The 20,982-nt window shown below is 37.8% G+C and overlaps 1 protein-coding gene across 2 annotated transcripts in view; it reads left to right on the forward strand.

Annotated features, from left to right (window-relative positions):
* Positions 1–18,989, forward strand: part of MTBP (MDM2 binding protein) — a 21,037-nt gene extending 2,048 nt beyond the window's left edge. The window contains exons 6-22 of one of the 2 annotated variants that reach the window (XM_015856190.2): positions 435–579; positions 789–903; positions 1,457–1,591; positions 2,253–2,347; positions 3,266–3,338; positions 4,538–4,655; positions 5,285–5,458; positions 6,522–6,635; positions 7,348–7,512; positions 7,989–8,085; positions 8,931–9,086; positions 10,517–10,612; positions 13,419–13,706; positions 14,715–14,961; positions 16,391–16,504; positions 17,899–17,964; positions 18,866–18,989. In XM_015856190.2, coding sequence (XP_015711676.1) covers positions 435–579; positions 789–903; positions 1,457–1,591; positions 2,253–2,347; positions 3,266–3,338; positions 4,538–4,655; positions 5,285–5,458; positions 6,522–6,635; positions 7,348–7,512; positions 7,989–8,085; positions 8,931–9,086; positions 10,517–10,612; positions 13,419–13,706; positions 14,715–14,961; positions 16,391–16,504; positions 17,899–17,964; positions 18,866–18,901 — 2,234 coding nt within the window. In that variant the 3' untranslated portion in view covers positions 18,902–18,989. The remainder of the gene's footprint in view (positions 1–434; positions 580–788; positions 904–1,456; positions 1,592–2,252; positions 2,348–3,265; positions 3,339–4,537; positions 4,656–5,284; positions 5,459–6,521; positions 6,636–7,347; positions 7,513–7,988; positions 8,086–8,930; positions 9,087–10,516; positions 10,613–13,418; positions 13,707–14,714; positions 14,962–16,390; positions 16,505–17,898; positions 17,965–18,865) is intronic. The other variant, XM_015856191.2, reaches the window with a different exon arrangement.
* Positions 18,990–20,982: the final 1,993 nt, after the last annotated feature.

Genomic DNA, 20,982 nt, shown 5'->3' on the forward strand with positions numbered 1-20,982 from the left:
TCTGTTGGGCTCAAATTTTACAAAGAGGATGTGCATACAACCTTTTATGTTAGGAGAATCTATTGTAGCAGTAGCTGAGTTGGAATATGAAAGAATGAGAAAAGTAGATGTTGAAAGAAGGTCAACTTAGTGCAACTGTACTGGAGACAGGAATAGAGGACTCTGATCTGTACAGCATTCAGGGAGACAGAAGAAATAGGAAACTGGTGAGTGAATGGATAGCAAAATATTTAATTTGTTCGTGTTAATCAAAGAGAGCAGGGAGAGATGAGCTAAAATGTGTGAGAAGTATTTCAAGTCTTGCTGAAATATTTAAGGTTGATCATTAAGGCCATATCAGCTTGGTTGGTGATAGTCAGTACTTTTCTATCTTCAAATGGCTGAATGATTTACTGAATGATGGTGCTTGGAGTTATATATGACTGTTTCTACAGGAAGAGCAATGGTGGACATAATACTACAGGCCGCTGAAGGAGATGCACCCAAGTTAAAAGACTGCTTACCTGTGATTGGTGCCCTGAAACACCTGAGAGAATGGCACTCTGCGCAAATCACCATTGCAACAAGTGACTCTAAAGGGTATGCTGTTCATTTTAGGTCTACGCCAGCTTTTGACAGCCATCCTGCAGCATGCCATTGCAAGTGTTTTTTGTTGTCTGACAGAGTTCTTTGCTGCAGTGTTCTCAAGCTGCTTGATCTATAGAGTCTGAGGTAGAATTCAATCATATTTCCTGTTAACGTGGAACAGTAAATTCTGAAAGATTAATTCTTCCTTATTTTTACAACAGCTGGCAAAAGATTGCGGAATATCTATCGGCAGACTTCGTTTCTTCAGATAATGTCATGGATGTTATCGATTTAAAAGAACTCTGGAGGGGAAAGATTCAGATATGGGAAAGAAAGGTAAAATAGCTTCGGTTATTGTTATTTTTAAGCATCCATGCACATCGTTTAAAGCATGTGTGTTACACTGCATTTTATGCTTGGAGACAAATTTGATTTTAAAAACATAATTCAAAGAGATAATGTTTTTTGATATTTGGTGCAGTGTCTTAGTGATAGTGGGAACTACTTACTTTTTTAGCTTGATAAAAAGCTGAACAAGATGAAGGTGTTTGGATGTGAATTTGAGAATTTTAGTCACTTTCCTCTGAAATACTTGCCTGGGTACTTCTTGTTCAAACTGAGATTGATTTGTGGCAGATAGAAATCATTACCATGTGAGTTTGTAAGTCTTTGTTGCAAGAACACATCTAATGTGTCTGCAGAGACTGAAAGATTAGTGATGGAAGATGTCCATTTATGTTTTCAGTATTAAGGTTTTGGGTTTAGTAGTTGGTTACCTGAATCTGTCGTTACTACCTCAACTCATGGGTATAATGGAGAGAAATCTAGTAGTAACTGCTTAAAATAAAATTCAGCCAGATTCAAAGCTTATTATTATCTCTTTTTTTAGTTTGCATCAGAAGTTAGCTTTCCAGAATTTTGTATGAAGAGCAGTTCAGCAAAACCTCTCAGCACTTCACATGTAAATTCTTGCTTCGCTGTTAAAGAAGAGCAGCAATGCATGAATTCTACTGCTTTGCCAGAGGTAGGTTGTATTCTTGACGTTTCTTTGAGCCATCAGAATTCATCTGATCTGAGAAAATTGGTAACTGGGGAAAATTTAGTCAGAATAGAAAACCAAACACAAAAGTAAGAACAAGAGTAAGCGTAACATTGAGGAATGCTGCTCAGTGGAAAAGGTTTGGTTGGATGTTAGGGGGAAGTTCTTTACTAGGAGAGTGGTGAGGTCCTGGAACAGGCTGCTCAGGGATGTTGTGGATGCCCCGTCCTTGGAGGTGTTCAAAGCCAGGTTGGACAGGGCCCTGGGCAACCTGATCTAGTAATTGTGGAAGTTTGGTGGCCCTGCCAGGCAGGGGGTTGGAGCTTCATGATCCTTGAGGTCCATTCTAACCCAGGTCATTCTGTGATACTGGAAGCTGAAACTTAGTTCAATCTCAGTACATAATTTATATTTCAATTCTGTGTTAATTTAACTTTTTGAGGCACATGGTTGGCATTCTAGGAAGTGCATCTTATTAAACAGCACTAAATACATTCCATGTTTTTATGAAATTCTATTAAATAAGATATTGTGAACTATTTTTCTCTTTTTATTTTCTTCTACTTTTTTCAGGTATACCTGTAAGTCAGACTTTACTGAGATCATGTTATACATGGTGTTATGAATCTGTTTCATCTCTTTACAGGTTTTTCATTACTATGGTCCTGCATTAGAGTTTTTACGGATGGTTGTCATCTCTGAACTCCCCCCCTTTTTTATATCAGATCTGGAATTTGAGCTGTATCCTTTAAGGTTCTAAGATGCTAATGATAATGGTTTACAGCAGAAAGAAAACAATTGGGAGTTAAGTGTGCATACAACATCTGAGGAATAGCAAGGACTTATTCCACACCAGCATGCTGAAGTAGTCACATTGTGTATCTTTGCAAGTGGATTTTCTCGTATGTTGATATTTAAAATGCAATAACAATAACTTAGCAATTTTTACACTATTGCACATGTATTTTGGCTATTTGTGTATATATGTGAGGAGGAATAGAGAAATACTTACTGATTCCCAGGCTGTTTGGGGCTCTGAGCAACCTGGTCTAGAGGGAGATGTCCCTGCCTATAGCAAGGGGATAGGAGCTAGATGATCTTAAAGGACCCTACCAACCCAAACTATTCTATGACTCTGTGTGTAAATGTAATAAATATTTGCAGAATTATTGGCATGCAGTATTTGTTTCTGTGTAAAGTGCAGAATTCATTAATGCATGTAGTGTCTTAAGTTTAGAACATTTTTCCATAAATTGTGTTTTATTATTAAGGTGCAGAACCTGTGACAAAGTATGGGAGAGGAATTTTGAGTTGCACATGCTACAGAGATTTCAAGATACCAAGACTAGTTATAAACTACATAAAGTGGGTTAGAATGTGTGGCTGCCAAGATTTAGGCTACGTAGCTTAGGCCTGCCAAGGTTATGAATATATGATTATCTGTTGATGGCTGCCTATGTTAAATGTGTCCTTTGCGTATTTCATCATCTAATGTTTCTAACTACCACTTTGATAAGCTTTAACATATTTTGCAGTACTGGGGTATCATCTATTAGACTGCTGCAGTACTTACTTGAAATATGATGATAATGTGATTTGTAAAATCCAGATTAATGCAGTTCTTTCTGACGATGAGGTTCCTTAAACTGTTCTGTTCAGGAGCCTGGCAAGAAAGGGTAGGAAGAAGATGTCTGCACTGCTTTTAGATCAGATTTCTTCTCTCTCTGGGAAGGTAAGGCTTCCTCTTATGTAAGTTTAGCAGGAAAGTGAAGACACTGTGTTTTCTTCTGTCTTTTATGAGCAGTATATACTAGTTAATCTCTGATTAGGCTCCTTCAAAATTTAATTCTAGAAGAGATCTCTCTTTAAAATGTGCATTCTTCTACAGGATCTGGCAATCTGTAAGTCCACTGAATGTTTTTACTGTAGCTGAATTTCATTCTTTGAAAATATGTTGTTGCTTTTAATCGTGTCACAACAGATATTTCCAGATTATCACAATTCAATTACTTTTTAGCAAAAAACAATACTATATGCAGCTTATGAAATGCATCTAGCTTTTCTGAAGTGTAAGATATCCCATTTTTCAAGTGTGTATTTTGCATTTCTATTTTGATTTTGAATGAAAAGAGTTCCTGAAACATTTACAAGCCTATTATTTTTCCTGACTATTACAGTATGTTTACTTACAGCAGTGGTATTAGATTAAAGATGTTTTTCTTGAATGCTTAAAGCAGTGTAGATTTGATTAAGAAAGTTTTATAGTGTTTATAGAATAAAGCTATGCCAGTCAGAAGTACATGAAATGTGAAAATGCTGATAGAGATACAATAACTAAGTTATGTCCTTTATTTACTGTACAGTTGTTGTTCTGTTACTCAGCACTATATGTAATCTTCACTTGGCTTTACCTAGGTTTTCAGTAATTTTTTTCCTAACCCATCACTCTTTTCTCCATTATGCTCTGTGAAAGAGAAGTTCTTTTCCTAACACCGTAACAGAAATATCTTATTAAATAGTTTCATCAGATTGTTTGTGAAGGGTAGTTTGAAGGGAGGAAAAACACTGTTTTTAAGTTGATGCAGGGTGGCTGATTCCAACTATTTCTTAGAGTCCTCTTCATTCTAGAACTTTCTTTACATAATTGTGTATAGCGAGATTATTGAAAGACTTGGGAATACCTTTCCTTATGTATTAAATGAAAAAATCAGTATTTAGTTATCTCAACTGGAGAAAAAACTAGCTCAGTTTTTACTGCTTGTGAGTCAACTGATGTTCCAGTCAATTGATGTGAGGGACAGAAGCATTGAGTAAATGTGCTTGCCTTTTAGTTGAAGCACCTTTTGAAATGATGCCTCAGGATGACTCAAAAATGAAATGTAAAGTACATTTCGGTAATGTATCTTCTGTTATATTTGCTTTATTATTTAGGTGGGAGCTTTAGTTTCATTGGCATGCAATGTAAGCAGTATAGCGATCCCATCCCCTGCCCAACTGAGCTCAAAGAAGTGGAAGGAATATATGGCTAGGAAACCTAAGGTCATTACTGGTGAGTAAAACAAAGACTCTATGGGTATATTTTGATATGGTTATGTATATTTAACATTTATGTTTTCTTGGGAAGAGCACAGGTACATGTTCTTCCAATGGAAACTTGCCATTGTGTCAACCAGCAGAGTCAAAAGTGCCTGATCATTCCATTATTCCCTCATCACTGCCCAGGCACTTTTAGGTACACTTCTCTAATCGTTCCATCCCTGACTCACTATTTGCTCAACACTACATTGTTTCGTGTTAGAAATATATATTTGAAAAGAGACTTTCCTTTTAATAAGCTCTGTTGAACAACTGACCTTGATGGTTAGAAATGCCAGATATACTTTTTACTTTTGCATTACAAAGCTGCCCCAGGCTAAGTTCCATGCAGGTGCCTGCTTTGAGCCAGCACCATATTCTAACTCATCTTTGCTTCTGTAGCTCATTTATTTTGCATGCTCTTCAGTGTGTTTATTTTTGAAGGATAAATATCAGTTGTAGTTACTGTGTTACTAAAAAGATGTTAGTGAGATTTCTCACAAAAAAAAAAAAAAAGAGCAAATGAAAGAGTTTTGATTATAGCTTGTTATAAACAGCGTGAACACCCTGAGGGAGCCATCTCACATTCTGATACTTTTTAAGTTCCAGAAATTGAACTGAAAGGAGAATCTTGCCGATATTATTTCTTGCTGCAAGGCAATGGTTCAGGAGGATGTAAAGCAACCTTGATTCATTCTGCTACCCAAATCAATGGTATGGCCACTCTTTCTGCTGTAAATAGAGTGCTGAAGACAAAAGCAGAGGAAACAGAGTCAAGTAAGCTTTATTTGTTTATTAATTTGTGTCTTAAATCAGGCAACAAAAGCTACTAACACCTTATCTGCTCCCTTTATTCATTTCAATCTGTCTTAAAGGGAAGAAACATTATACACTTTGAATATGTCTGCATTCTTTCAGGTTGTTTTCAGTGATTAAGAAAAAGATCTAGTTTATTCATACAACGTACTGTTAACTGTATTTTGTAAATCAACTACTTGAAGCTGTAGTCAGTCATTTCTCATAACATTCCGTAGTTGTAGCAACGTCAATGGGGAGGTCAAGGTAAAGTGGATGCAAATCAAATATACAAAAACTTTAAGAAATATGCATTGTTGTTGTAAAGGCTGATGCCTGAAATCTAATTAGTTATTATTGACAAGGCTATTTCTGTCATTCAAAATAAAAGCCACAAGGCAGGGAGACAAATTCAATTGGAAGAAGTCCATATTAATACAGAATGGTTAGGATATGAGCTAGGAGGCGGTCGGCTGCTTTACTAGATAAAACCATGTATCATTTTTCTTAGAATAGTTATCCTGTTATAGCTACAAGATATCTATATAATTCATCTGTTTGCACTCAATAACCAACAAAGAAAAGAGCGCAATGGCTTGTATCCTTTTATTTCCTTCTTATCCAAATAAATCAGTGTGGGATGTGACTGCCTGCTTCCCATTTGTCCTAATTAAAATCCCATTAGTAGGTGTCAGAAGACTGAAAGTCCTTGACCATGTGTTGGCAGAAAACTTTTCTTCCCTAGTATCAAATTAATGATCTTTTTATATTCTTTAAATGGCAGTCATACTAACTTATGTTGGTTTTGTATAGAAAGGCAGAGATAATGCCCATTCACCTATTCCAGGTTATCCCCTTAGTATCTTATATGAATTCCCTATGTTCTTCTCACTCAGATTTGATAGTCTAGTTATTTCCCCTGAACATGAAACTTGTACATCTGGTGTGTTTCTGATGTCTTGCTATCACTTTTTAAGAAGTAATGACCCAGTATCTCCCAAGAAGATATAGATTCTTATTAATGGGTTTCTGCTCATTTGTATAGGCTTTCCCGTTGATGACTTCATTGAGTCTCTGCCACGGTTTTGTGGAAGGCAGATTGTACAGAGAGAAAAGAAACTGTCACATCTCCAGGCATCTGCCTTGAAGGAATATCTCAGTAAGTAATGGAGAAAGCACTCGAAGTTCTTTAACTTGTATTTAGGAAGCTTTTCTTTCAAACTGAATGTGGCATTTCACCTTACAAAACTGAGGGGAGCTGGCCAATTCATGCAGAAAAAAATTAAGTTGTAAAGAAACTTACTAGCATTTTCTGTGCTTTGTTGTGTCGTTTTTCTTGCTTTTTTTTCCCCCTGACAGAACTTACTGTGTGCTTTGTTGTTGTTGCTGTTGCTTTATTCTTTCTTGCAAAAGTCTTAAGAAGCAGAGAGGAAGACTATGACAGGCATTTGTTTTTCTTGTGAATGATGCATCATAAGCCTGACTGGAAGGTTATCCTCTACAGATTTTCATGACTTTGCAAAGAAGTAGAACATTTGGCTGGCCTGATTTTTACTATCTAAATCTATTACTCAGAGAGACTCAGTTTAAACAGAAGAAATACTTTGGAGAGACTGGCTAGATTGTTGAAAATGACATAATTTCTGTTAGTATTAATGTAATATCAGGCTAGGGAACACAAGATTTGTACTCTTTCAATGGCAGTGCAAGTAGCAATGACAGGTGTAAGTATTCCCTATAGGAGGACTGGAGCTTTTCCTCTGTAATACTGGCAAGTCCAGATCTCTGAGTCATTCAGACTTGGTTATACTCAGAAATACATTTACCAAAACTGTGATGTTTCTTAATTCTTTTATTTTTACTTTAAACAGAGAGAAAGAAATTGTCTGAGCAGCCTCCAGTTATTTCTACTGATGAGCTCAAAAGCTTATTACAACGTACAAGAGAATGCTTTTTGGACCTGTGGAACACTAATCATCCTGAACCTGTTCCGCAGAAAGCTGACAGTAAAACTAGTTCATGTACAGTGGCTTCTGGTAAGTATCTTTATTGACAAAGATCTCTATTAATGTGTTTCCACAGCCTTGCTGGGCAACCTGTTCCAGCATCTCACCACCTTTACAGTAAAGAATTTCTTTCTACTGTATAGTTTAAATCTACCCTCTTCCAGTTTAAAACCATTGCCTCCTGTCACTACCTGCCCTTATCAAATGTCTCCCCAGCTTTTCTGTAGGTCCCTTTCAGGTACTGGAAGACCACTGTAAGGTCTTGGTTGCTCTGTTGAGTTCAGTCTCATAAAGTTCATGTGTAGTCCTGTTGAATTAATGTGCATATGTGTACAGTTGTAGTTGACAACAAGGCTGCTGGACAGAAAAAACAGTCTTGAGAGCCACAGGTCAAATATTTCTGTGTCTGCTTGTATAAATTCCCTTGCATTTGGAGACAAATTATATCCTTCTTATGAGCAAGCTGTAATTGTTTTGCTTTCTTGGTGTTGTTTTTTTGTTTCTAGCAGAATCTCATTTAATGGAGTCAAATCCATTGGAATGGCCAGAAAGACACGTTCTTCAGAATTTGGAAAACTTTGAGAAAATCAAACAAAAAATGAGGTAATGGTGAAATATTGAAGAGTTTTCTCTGTGGTGGACATTGCACATCAGTCTAGAGGAACAATACAGTCATGGCCATATTGTGAACTGTTTTCAAATAGGCTGATAATTTTTTAGAGAAAGCCTTGTTTAAGGCCAAAACTAAGTTTCTATTACACTGTCAATTTCCAAGGTTGTTTTGGGGTTATTTCATACTATTTAGAGTAATATTCTTTTTGGGTTTTTTATTAACAAAACACAACTAAAAGAGCACAGAGTAACATAGTTCTGAAATTAAATTACCAATATCATGCTTGTAGACTTCAACAATACTAGAAAAACATTCAAAATATTTTTTTCCCCCAACATATCCATACTTGGAGTTTAGCATTAGATCTCTGCTTTTTTATTATTGTTGTTATTAAGCTTTGGCTTTTGTTCCTCAAATACATATATATAGTTTTTCTTCCTAAGTAGCTCTTCTTACACTTACCCTGAATTAGTGTAAAACGTTGCCTAGCAGTAGAAAAGAAAAAGTTTTGCTAAACTTGATTGAGGACATCAATAATGTAGTGGAGAGTTGTATGCAGCAGTATCTTTATGATTCCTGTGCTGCATATTGTAAGTCTCTTTTTTAATGGGAATTAAATTTTGATCTTTGAGGTCCAGAAATGGAAAAAAAGAGATGAATAATATACTTCTCATATTGTACTTCATGACTAAGTAATAAAATCTGTGTTTAATTGCTCCAGTCTTGCAGTGGTTTGGGAATTTATTTATTTATTTATTTTACTAGAACAAAGTAACTTCACAAAAAATATTTTCTTAGATGAGGGTTTTTTATTATTATTTTATTTTTCCCGTAGAGCTTCTATGCTTGCACATTCATCTGAACAATTGCTTGGACGTAAGGATAGCCAGCGGGAGTCACTGACATTGCTCGATGCTAAGGAGTTACTGAAATACTTCACACCAGAAGGGCTGCCGGTTGGTGATCTTCAGCCACTGCATATTCCCAAACGGTATGATATCAGCATATTAAAGTCACTGCTGACCATACTCAGAATTGCTGGGAGGAATGTGTGTAATAATGAAGTGATAAAATGTGAGTAAAAAATCAAGTGATAGAGTCAGAGTTTGAGTTTGTGGCTTGTGTATCCTTGCATCACATGCCTACTACCAGTGCAATCAACAGTTATGGTCAACCTTGCTGTTTTTTCTTTGAGTCTGAAGTGGCCAAGATGATGATGATGTTTGTAGTATGCATTTAAATAATGGAATAAGTGCCTGATGTGCATAAATGTTCCACTAGGTTTTGCTGTGGCTGTCCTACAAACTACTGCCACTATACATTCCTATTTCCCAAACTAATATTTCTAGTATAGCAGGAGTTACTCTGGCAGAACTTCAGTTTTATGGCTGTGGTTTCTTTCATTCAGTCTTAGTGTGTCTGCTGTTAAGTATTAGTGCAGTAACCACTCCCATGTCAGCAGCAAGATTAATATAAGGAGTTAATAGAGTACTTTTCGGAGTTTAACTATCTATTGGACTAAGGCCAAGCTAGTCAACAGAATGAGAAGATGTCTGTAGGATCAGAGCCTCTAGTATTTATGTGGTACATTAAAAACTACTAGATAAGCAAGAATATCCTCACAGTTAATGCTGTTATATTTGTTGACCTTTTTAATGTTGAGTACATATAATGGAATCATTGGATACTGCCCTAGATAGTTCGTTATGTGAAATAAATTAAGAGGGCTTGTGAGGGGGAAGGTTACAACCTGTTCCAGGGAACCTGCTTTACCAGGAGGGTTGGACTGATATCTCCAGAAGTCCCTTTCAACCCCGAAGGCCTTGTGAATTCAGAAAACATCTATAATATACTTACTGGAGTTCTGAAACTTCAGTTCTGAAACATGTTCTGAGCAGATAACTCAAGCAGGGTGGAAGATACAGAGTGGAGACTAAATCTTTTACAGAGTTCTTACCTAACATGTGCCAGTGATGTAGGATTTTGGCTGTATTATAAAATAGTTTCATTCCATATGTGGGAAAAAAATTAATAGTTCTTTTCACTACAAAGATTTGTTCTGCATCCCTATTACTCAGGTGCTCTGTTGTGAAATGTGGTAATTGCCTGGATTTATTGAAAAATTATTTGGGGCAGTGACCTCTAAACTGGTAAAAAAACACCTAAGAGGTTGTGTAGTAATAATAGCTTAGTAGACAGGAAATTTGAGCTTAAATTCTTAGTTCAGTGAAGAAGTTCATTTCCCACTGATGCTCTGCCTCATGGGCTTAATGAGCTACAGGATACGCTGTTTTAGTCTTTCTCTGTCAAGGCGTTTAGTTTGACTTCTGGAAGTATAATTTATCCTGGCTGCTTCTAAAATTGATATTATACAACTTTTTAAAATGGATAATATATACACATATACTTTTTTCCTTCCAGTGAAGGTGCATTCTTTTTGACACCCGAGCTTTCTCCTCGGAAGCTAAGAGGTCTGCCTTTTGAAAAAGCTGCTGGATGCCATTATCATGGAATCGAGTAAGTGTCTCACTTTTTTCCTCTATTTTTCAGCTTCCAGGTAAGAGTAAGTAGAAACATTTCAGTCAATATGAACATAATTGTGGAAAACTTTCTATACTTTCCCTTCAATGGGATAACTTCACACATGCCACCTCTTGCTTTCTTATCTTTATTTTACTCCTTAGTTTAATTCAACACACCTACCTTGATGGTAATTCAGGAAAGTGGAGATTGGTTCTTTTCTCCTAAGTTCTACTGCTGTTAATTATTAGTGTTTCTGAAAGCTTGAATTCAGAATTGGAACTGGCAAGGGCAAGTATGCTCATTAATGTTTATCAAGTCACTATGTAGCACAGAGAAAACTTTGTGCGTTGTTTCTACTTCCACATTCAGTTGTAGGCGCTTTCAGACTAGCAGTTGTAAGGCATATGAGACTTACTTTGAAGCAACCTGAACACAGCACCAGTGTTCAAGTGTCGCTTGTAAGAATCTGCAGAAGGGTTAATATAGTCAAGACTGCACTGAGTCCTAGACAGCCACTATTTGTTATTGACCAAAGCTTCAGGTGGATGTGCTTCATATGATGTAGCTATTTAAAAATTCTCTAGAAAACTGTGCGTATCCTCATTGTTGAAAAAAGGAAAATGACACACGCAAACACTAAAGTAAATGGTTCAGTATAACTCCTCTGTGTGGACAAACTCTGTCTTAACATGGTGTACCATGTATCTGCAGAATTGCAGTGGGTACCAAGAAGACATCAAGGTTGGTCTCCATGTAAGTTTCTGCCTCCTTCCAAAACTCCAGTTTAAAATCATTACTGTATGACTAATTATACCACTGTTATTTTTTCCTATCAACTTCACGCACAATTTAGTTAAGTCTACACTGAATATGTGGTATGTTTTTCTGACTGGTAACTCATGAGCCTGTTAGCTTTCTTAGATTAACACAAGGCACAAAGAGGCAATTAGGTAGACAGGAGAAATTAATCCTCCCAGCTGTAGGAGGAAGGCATTTGGCCATTGGCTTTGGAACGCTTGCTGACCTGGGTGACCTGAGCGCAAGGAGTGTGTGAAGATTCTAATTAGGCACAGCTTGTACTGCCTTGTGTCATAGGAAAAATGATGGGTAGAGACCACAGGGGGAGGAGGGAGGGTGGAATGCACTGGGAATAAGAGAGGCAGGCAGTAGAGTGAGGAGGTGGAGACTAGCATGAAAGGGAAGAATATGGAGCTGTACAAGCAGAACAGATCCTTCTAGGAGTTCCAGAGGGAGCATATGGTCATAGAATCGTAGAATGGCCTAGGTTGAAAAGGACCAGAATGATGATCTAGTTTCAACCCCACTGCTATGTGCAGGCTTGCCAACCACCAGACCAGGCTGTGCAGAACCACATCCAACCTGGCCTTGAATGTCTCCAGGGATGGGGCAACCACAACCTCCTTGGGCAACCTGTTCCAGTGTGTCACCACCCTCCGTGTGAAAAACTTCCTGCTAATATCTAACCTAAACCTCCCCTGTCCCAGTTTAAGACCATTCCCCCTTGTCTTATCACTATCCTTGCTTGTAAACAGTCATGGTCTTCTGGAGCAGTTACATTTTGTAATGTGCAGCTGTGATTTGTTGCCATCTGCATAGCTGCTGTGTTTTTGTTTGGAAGCAGAGTTTTGTCAACAAAATCAAGAGACATTTCTAGTGTAGTGAACCTGTGCCAGCTCTTGTATCCCATTTTGCAAAGAGAAAATAATTGCAGGTAAAGAGGGGTGAGTAAAATGGTAATTTAACTTCTAAAGATAAAAACATTTTTAGATTTGTAGGGGATTTGATTACTCAAGGGACCTGGGATATAAATAAGGAAAGTTAAATACCTTGAAGTTTGTGAGTTAAGAGAACTTATTCTTATCAAATAATGAATTTATTTCTAGTGGAAAGTCTTAATCAGCTGCAGAAATGGATTCAATGCTCTGTCATTAGAAAAGTGAATTTCTCCCTGAGTATGAAAGCAGTCTGAAAAAGGAGGAGAAATCAAATCTAGCAATTCAACTTAACCCTGTGTAAGGAGATAAAAGTAAAGAATTGTCTACCATTTCTGAGAATAGGAAACATTACTACCTGCTTTGGAGAGTGGGCTGAGACGACTCGCGTCGCTCAGAATGCGGGTTAAACTTGTTGGGATTCCTGGAGTATCATGTTAGAGTGTATCATTTTATATGTATTATCCCATTATTCTCTGGGTCTCAAAGTTTCAGTGGATGCTTGTAAGGTCTGAGGTCAGGAAGATACCGTATCTGTTATGGTGTGATGGATTCTTCATATATTTGGTTTTAGAGCTTTCCTCTTCACTGCTTTACTGGAGCGTCACTGTACATTAATAGGGGTAGCATCTGTTCAGTACAGGCTGATAGTCCAAATCTAACGCAGTGCTGACTATAAGGAGAAAAAAATCAATTGTCAGCATCATAATTCATTATTTACTTCAATTACTTCAAGGAAAAACATCCTGTTAATATCCACAGAAATCTTATTTGCACGAGCAAATAGAAGAGACATACAAATAACGAGTACATAATGCAGCATGTATATTGGAGTTAGTCTTAAATATAGTATAGACTTACACATAATATAAATAAATCCATTAGCTGTTTATTAATTTGTGGGGTCATTTTAAAATATCTGTCAGAACAACGCTTCAGTCCAAACAAAACAAGTGCTGGAGATTATATTATAGGCAGAAGTAAATTGTTCTTTTCTTTTTTCTAACTGTAAAAAAGCAGTCAGACAGAGGACTGTCTCACATATTTCTCTTGAATTTAAACTGTAGATACTGTCTAGATAACGGGAAAGCCTTAGAGAGAGACTTGGGATATGCTGAACTTCAAGCTCGTCTTATTCGCTATGAAACTCAGACCACTTGCACCAAGGAATGCTGCCCTCTGCCGTTTGTCTTGAGCCCTCTGCCGGCTGCCCTGAGCCCCCTCCCATCTCCCGCAGTCTTGTCAGAGCCTGGAAGTGTCCCTGATGGAGAGTCTTTACAAAGTGAATTCAGAACAGAGGTACTGAGGCTAAAACGCAGATCGAAAGACTTGGATTGCTTTTGTCCCAAGAAAAGGTAATGAACGGAATGAAATACATCTTGACGTGAAGTATTTTGGTGGTCTCTTATGAAATGCATCTCTTCTTTCATGTTGAAATTTTTCTTACTGCAGCTGTCTAGACAGCTGTTTATTGTTTAATCATCTTTTATAATTTCAGTTTTTCTTAAAGTGTAGCCTCCTACTGATAGCATTAAATTAATCTAGAGCATGCAGCAGAAGCACCTTTTGTTTAAGAGACCTGTGGTTGAATACTGCAGAGTCTGCAGTGCCTTTGTAAGGACAACAGATACTTTCTGTCCTTAAGCAAAGCTGTCAGTGCTGTTGCAGTACAAGTAAACAACTATAGGTTTGAAAAGCCAAGCACTGTCCACTGCAATTGAATTCCTAGTCTGGAATTCCTAGACTTCTGGTACAAGATGACCCACCAAAATCCAAACTCATTAAGTTGTCAGCTTCATTAAAATCTTTTCTGAAGATGTTATTTGAAGACTTCTGTTTGTACCATGTCTTAGCTCTGAAGATGCAAGTAACTGCCTTGTAGTGCTGCTGAATTTATTTTGTGTTGTAATGGTCACTGTCCCTTCACTCCAGTTAATACCTTTTGCAGTCTGGTCACAAGTGTGCTACAGTAAGTCTTTTTAACAGGATGGTTTTGGGGTGATCTGTAGATTTTGCAGCTTACTGAGTAGTTAGAAATGATGTGCTTGTGCTTAGCACATGATAGAAGCGGACTTTCAGAGTTACTAATGCTTTCAGAGTTCAACAAGAGAAAGTAGGCAGTTTCAAGAAGTTTTATTTTATCCTGAGCCTGAAGACCAGAAGCTCAGTTCTTCGAACTCTCTAGACAGTGTCTGTATGTAAGAAGAATTTCTCTTCTTAGTTATCTTGTTTTGTGATGCTCTTTGTAAGAATGTGTAGTGATCCTAGCAATTAAACATCAGCCTCTATAGCAGAAACAAAGCCAGCAGAACACTCGTTACAAAATAAAAAGTTGTTTTTTCTTTTTATTTCTTCCTATCCAGGCTAACAAAATCAGAGAGTACAGACTCTCTCCTCTCCCAAGCAAGTGGGGGAAGTGGGAGTCATAATGCACTGTCCGTAACCAGGAAGCGCTCTGAAAGATCAGTTTCTTTAACTTCGATGGTGGTGAAACAGTCTGGTCAGCCCCACAAAGCAGCCACAAGGGCGGGCTCAGCAAGCTGCATAAGTGCAAGAGAATCTGAGACTTCAAAGCCAGTGAAGGAATCAAGATCTCAGAAACATACAAGGGTAAGGGTCTATTTTGCTTGCTTTGAGAATTTAAAAAAAATTAAATAATTTCTTTGCAACTTGAGTGGATAGTGATAGGATAAGGGGGAATGGTTTTAAATTGAGACAGGGAGGTTCAGGTTAGATATTAGCAGGACGTTTTTCAAACAGAGGGTGGTGACGCTCTGGAACTGGAGGCATTCAAGGCCAGGCTGGATGTGGCTCTGCACAGCCTGGTCTGCTGATTGGCAACCCTGTGCATAGAAGGTGAGTTGAAACTAGATGATCATTGTGGTCCTTTTCAACCCAGACCATTCTGTGATTTTAGTGTGAAATGTGAATTTCTCTCTCTTTCTTACTACTAAATTTGGTCCTGTTTGCTTCTGTAACTGAATCCTAAAGGCACTGAGGAGATAATTCCAAAAGTGAGGAGTAAAATATTTGTAAATGTTAAGCTTTGCCCAAGGAATTAAGGTTAAGAGAAGTAGCAAGTAAGAGTAAAATAGGTGGCAATAAATGGTTGGGAGTTAAGAAATGTAGAAAGTGAATATAAAATCTAAAGTCAACAAAGAAATATCTGTACTGGAAAGGTGAGAGCCATTGTGAAAGAACGGACTATTCAGCGAACATAGAGTAGTTGTGTACAAGTCCATTAACAGAGTTAACATTTAAATACATTGATGTAATAATGTTTTATTAATTGCTGTATTTATTGAGAATGCAACTTCTAAAATACAGCCAAGAGAACTTTGGCTTTCCAATGATTGTTTAAGTGAATTCCTTGATACAAGAGTGGACTGCTTGAATGTAGTTGTTACAGTGTCAAAGGCAAGTCAGGATGACTTGAGTAAGCATAAATTTTGACTCATTCAGACTTAAAGTCAGTATATATTTTTTTGCCTTCAAAGTCCCATGTGAATATTCCCTGATTCTCTACGTTGCTTTGACATGTAAGCATTCAATTTATTTTTAAGATGAAGGAAATGGAAATGAATTGTCAAATAACTCTGTCCAGCTTTGGTCAGTGGGTTGATGGTGCTTGTCTGGTGCATTAATAGCACAGGCAAGAGCAAAAAAGATCAGGGTAGTTTTTGGTTTTTCTTTGAGTTTCATTGAGTTTCATTGAGTCAGAGGATCATTAACATTGGAAAAGACCAGTAAGGTCATCTAGTTCAACTGTCAACCCATCACCACCATATATTACTAAACCAAATACCTCCAGGGATGGTGTCTCTACCACCTTCCAGGGCAGCCTGTGCCAGTGTGTTACTTCTCCTTCTGTGAAGAAATATTTTCTAATGCCTTTTCAGCCTTCCCACTGTACTACATCTCTTCCGTCTCCATCTTTGTTGGGAAGAATGAAAGAGAACATGTGTGACATTTTTCCTTGGACAGTTTTTCATGCCGATAATTAGGACAAACTTTTGAGTGTGTTTCTATTGTTTCCAAGATGCTGAAGGAGGTGGTAGCCAAGACTCTACAAAAGCATGGAATTTCTGAGGATCACAAGAGCTTTGCATCATGCAGCCAACGTCTATTTGAGATATCAAAGTTTTACTTAAAGGTAACAAGGAAACATTTTCTGACAGTTCTTTGCACTTAGTTGAATGAGTCTGTTCGTGAATGCCTTGGGATGGATGTATTCAAGTTTGATTGTGCTAATATTCTTAGTGCTGTGTCTTCTATATGTGTAGAATATGGATAAACTTTTGGTCTTTGGTGAATATATTTTGGTGATATTCATGGTAAGTAGAATTGCTGTCAGCTTTATGGAAGCATAGCAAATCTGGGAGACACTAAATGTGAAGCCACAAGGGAAAAAAACACAGTTATGGGACAGAAAAGTAACTAGTAAGGCAACTTTCTTACAGCAGATTTGTTTCAAGACAGTGGAGTTTCACTTTCTTTTTCGCTTTGCAATTAAGTCCCTTGGGAATGAGATGTCAGATGAATGCAAATCACATTATCACATAGCTGTATGGACCTGTATATTTTAGGCGAACTTAAACATGTTAATCGTTTAAAGAATAGTTGTTAATCATTTAAAGATGTAGATGTAGTCACATTAGCATCCTATGTTGTCCTGTAGTTTGTTTTGCATTTCATACTGGAATTATCTTAGTGATACCTCAAGATAATTTCATCTCCAAATTTACGATCAATTTAGTGCTGTCCTAAGTACTGTCATGCCTTGGTCTGATATAGTGAGCCATATAAGTCTGCTTTATGCTTTTGCCCTTATGCATATTTCCCAAACTGTGATTGCATCTATTAGTGGAAACTATCCTTTGCTCATTTAAAACTGTAGAATATGGATCACATTTCTTCTGTCAGAATGAAGATTGCGTGCTGGCCAGGATACAAAGAACACTGATTACAAATAAATATTTCAGTAAAGATCATGCTGAGTAATCTTTGTCCTTCAGACAGCTCAGCTTCTCCCTCATTTTAAGGTTACTGGGTGAATAGGTAGTTCATGCAATTCACTGAAAATCCAGTTCCCTAATATGTTCATGGAAATTCTCATCAACACACTGCAGATGTGTGCAACTATCTAACACATGCTGACTTGACAGCACCATGTAATGCATGAGTGAATTCAGATGGGTTCATGACTCCATTTGTGAATGAAGCAAAAGAAGGCTGCAGTGATCCTGTTCTTGAGACACAGGAGATAGCTGTGGCAGGATTTTGTCCTTCCAAGCTGTCTTGCAGCCCCAGGTCTGTAGAACTTTGTTCTGCGTGCTTCAGAAGCATGATATTGTAGACACCATTTTCTTTGGGAGTCAAGAAGTAAATGAATATTCTCAGTTTTACTTCAGACAGTGCCATGTGCTTAATTTAAGAATGGCTTGGTGCCACAACTTAGGTTTCTCGATGTAACAAGGACTTTGAATGTTACCATTCATTAATAACAAGAATATCCTAATATCTTCGGCTTTGTGCTTTAATGTTTAGGATCTTAAAACTTCTAGAGGACTTCTTGATGAAATGAAGAAAACAGCAAGTAACAATGCTAAGCAGGTAAAAGCATTTACTTTATTTGTGCGTTCATTTCTATTAATAAGGCTGGCCAGAGTATGGGATGATTTGGTCCACAGCTTTAGGAGATGAGGAGAAGCACTCATTCCTTTGGCTGTGGATCTTGTATTGCAATCCGATCCCACAAAAACTCCCTGTCAGCAGACCCACGGCAAAATTTCCAGTTGCATACATTCATGATTGTTGTAGCTGTAACCAGAATACTGCCTATCGGCTGTGTCAAAGTGAGAAATGTGTTTAAGTTTATTTTTCTCCAGTTACGACTGAGGGGAAAAAAAACTCTTAAGTACAACTGCTAGATCCTCACAGGATTTTATTCTGCCAGGGCAGTGCTGTGTTCTGTGCTGTGTTATTTTATGAAACATCTCCTATAGATCACAAGGTTTCAAAGACAAAGTGGGTTTGGTGTTTGTTGCTGAACAGGTATGTTGTTCCAGCATACTATTTCTCACTTCAGACTTTGTCCAGGGAGATCTGAGGCTGGATTTGTGCATGGACATTCCAACCTCTTTGCCAGCAGCATCTTGTCTGCTGACCACCTCACCCTATACTACAGAATATATGTAAAGAACGTACAGTGTGGGGTGAGGTTGCTCATTCACAGGATCCCAAAACTCCTTTTTCTCAAGACAATTATATATAATTATAATTATAATTATAATATTATATAATTATATATTATATAGTATATTATATTAGTCAGTTCTGAAGAATTAAATAGAACTTTGAGGCAACCCTTCTCAGTTTATTAGCGACTCTTTCTGCTTTGGGAGGATTACCTTCTAAATCCCATTTAGAAGAATCAATAATGTCTGTCAGATATTCTTGAAAGCAACTTCAGAACAAGAGTTATGGGAATAATTTTCTCATTTCTTTTCCCCAGGTGATTGAATGGGTTCTGGAGAAAACTGGCATGTAGAAACAATGACTTCTGTACTATTTATTCCTACTTGCTGTTATGTATATACTGAATAAAACTGCTTTCAGCCTGGACCTTTGACACTTTATATTGTAGCTGACAACAGTTCCTATTCTGCAACTGAAAACAATTAGAATTTGAATCACAATTGTTTCTCAGTTTTGTAATATAAGGAAAAAAACAAAAAAGCACGTCTTTTGGAATCTGATGAAAGGTCCCACAAAAGGTGCATTAAGAAAAGGACTACAGCCTGAATTTCTGGTAAAATGTCATGTGTAGATTTGCTAACAGTTCTTAGAAACAGTTCAGAACAGATTTTTGTTCCCCACATTCCTCCCTTAGCTCTCTGTATTGTACGCAGTGAACCCTGGCTTTACATGCTACCTCACTTCGTGAGCAAGTAGAACTCAGCAGTTAATTGTTTAAATTAATTCTGTAGACTCAAGGCCGGCCTGAAACAATCAACAGAAAGGCAGTTAGGGGAACTATGAGCAGTTTGATGGATCATTTGCTTGCATGATTCCAATACTAAACTAATACAGTGCTGCCCATGTCTCATTTTCGCTTCATTATTATGTTGTTGGTTTGTTTTGTTTATAGCTAGTTCATAATGATGGCTTAATAACTCACCGTGCCCCATTTGAGCTGTGATAACTGTCCTTGTGCATGCTCTTAGCCTACAAAAAGTACACAAACTCATTTGTCCTGACCTACAATAACAGCACTAAAACAGTTTTTCTTGTATTATACTTTCTAATCTCCATGTTTAAGAGTTGCTGTGGCTTGACTGCTATGCGGTAACTTTTGTGATATGGAATGTAATGTCACCATGCCTCTGAACTTCAAAGTTTTTGTTTGTGGAAGAGGAACCCAGAATCCAGTCTGCCTTATGCACGCTTTACTACATAAGCTTTGGGTGTTTGCTGTCATGTTTCTGCACACCAGAATGTAAGTCGTCAACATACAGAAGGGTCTATCCACAGCCATGCTATGTGCTTACACAAGAGCAGGGTAAAACAACGCTGATACGGTGATGGTGAGATGATTACTTAACAAACTCTTCAGTTCTTTCCTGGGATTTTTTCTAATGCCTGTCATTACTTACAAGCACGGAACTTCTGATGAAGCAAACAAACTGAATGTCTGTCCTGTATGGAACGACACTGATGTGTTCACATGAGTTGGAGACTTTTTCCTTCACAATTCAATTTGAAATTTCAATTGAATGGGTCATTTTTAAAACCAAGAAGTGTCCACTTTGGATACAATTACCAATAACTTCATATTTTTTGTTACTTTCTGCTAAAACAGCCCCACTCGTAGAATCGTAGAACTGTTTGGGTTGGAAGGGACCTTTAAGATCACTGAGTTCCAACTCCTGCTATAGGCAGGGACACCTCCCTCTAGACCAGTCTGAACGCAACCCCATCCAGCCTGGCCTTGAACTCCTCTAGGGAGGGGGTATCTACAACCTCACTGGGCAACCTGTTCTGGTATCTCACCACCCTCACAGTAAAGAATTTCTTCCTAATGTGTACTCTTAATCTACCCTCTTCCATTTTTAAGCCATTTCCCCTCATCGTGTTGCTCTGTGCCCTTCTGAAAAGTCCCTCCCCAGCTTTCGTGTAGGAGTCCTTCAGGTACTGGAAGGCCATTATGTGGTCCCTCTGGAGACTTCTCCAGGCTGAAGATTCCCCAGTTCTCTAAGACTGTCCTCTCTAAGACTGCTCCACCCTCTGATCATCTCTGTGGCCTTCCTCTGGACCTGCTCCAACAGCTCCATGTGCTGCAGTTAAATCTGAGTAACCTCCACTTGCAGTCAGCTGCACCTTGGGATGTGAAGATTGGGTTGCAGTGAGCTCCATGGCCTGTTGGAACAAGAGCTATTTACCTTAGAAAAAGAAAACACTCATTTTGTTACTTGGTGAAGACAAAGTCTAATGATACTCGTGGCAGCAATTTACCTGGTAGTGCTTTCAGAGTTATTCTTGATTTATGAAGTACCTGAAGAGAGATGCTGGTTCTAGTTAAAGAGCGGGACTCTTCAGAAACACCAGTATGCTTCCCTGACCAGAAACAGA

Source organism: Coturnix japonica, chromosome 2 (assembly GCF_001577835.2).
Source record: "Coturnix japonica isolate 7356 chromosome 2, Coturnix japonica 2.1, whole genome shotgun sequence".
Lineage (NCBI taxonomy): Eukaryota > Metazoa > Chordata > Aves > Galliformes > Phasianidae > Coturnix > Coturnix japonica.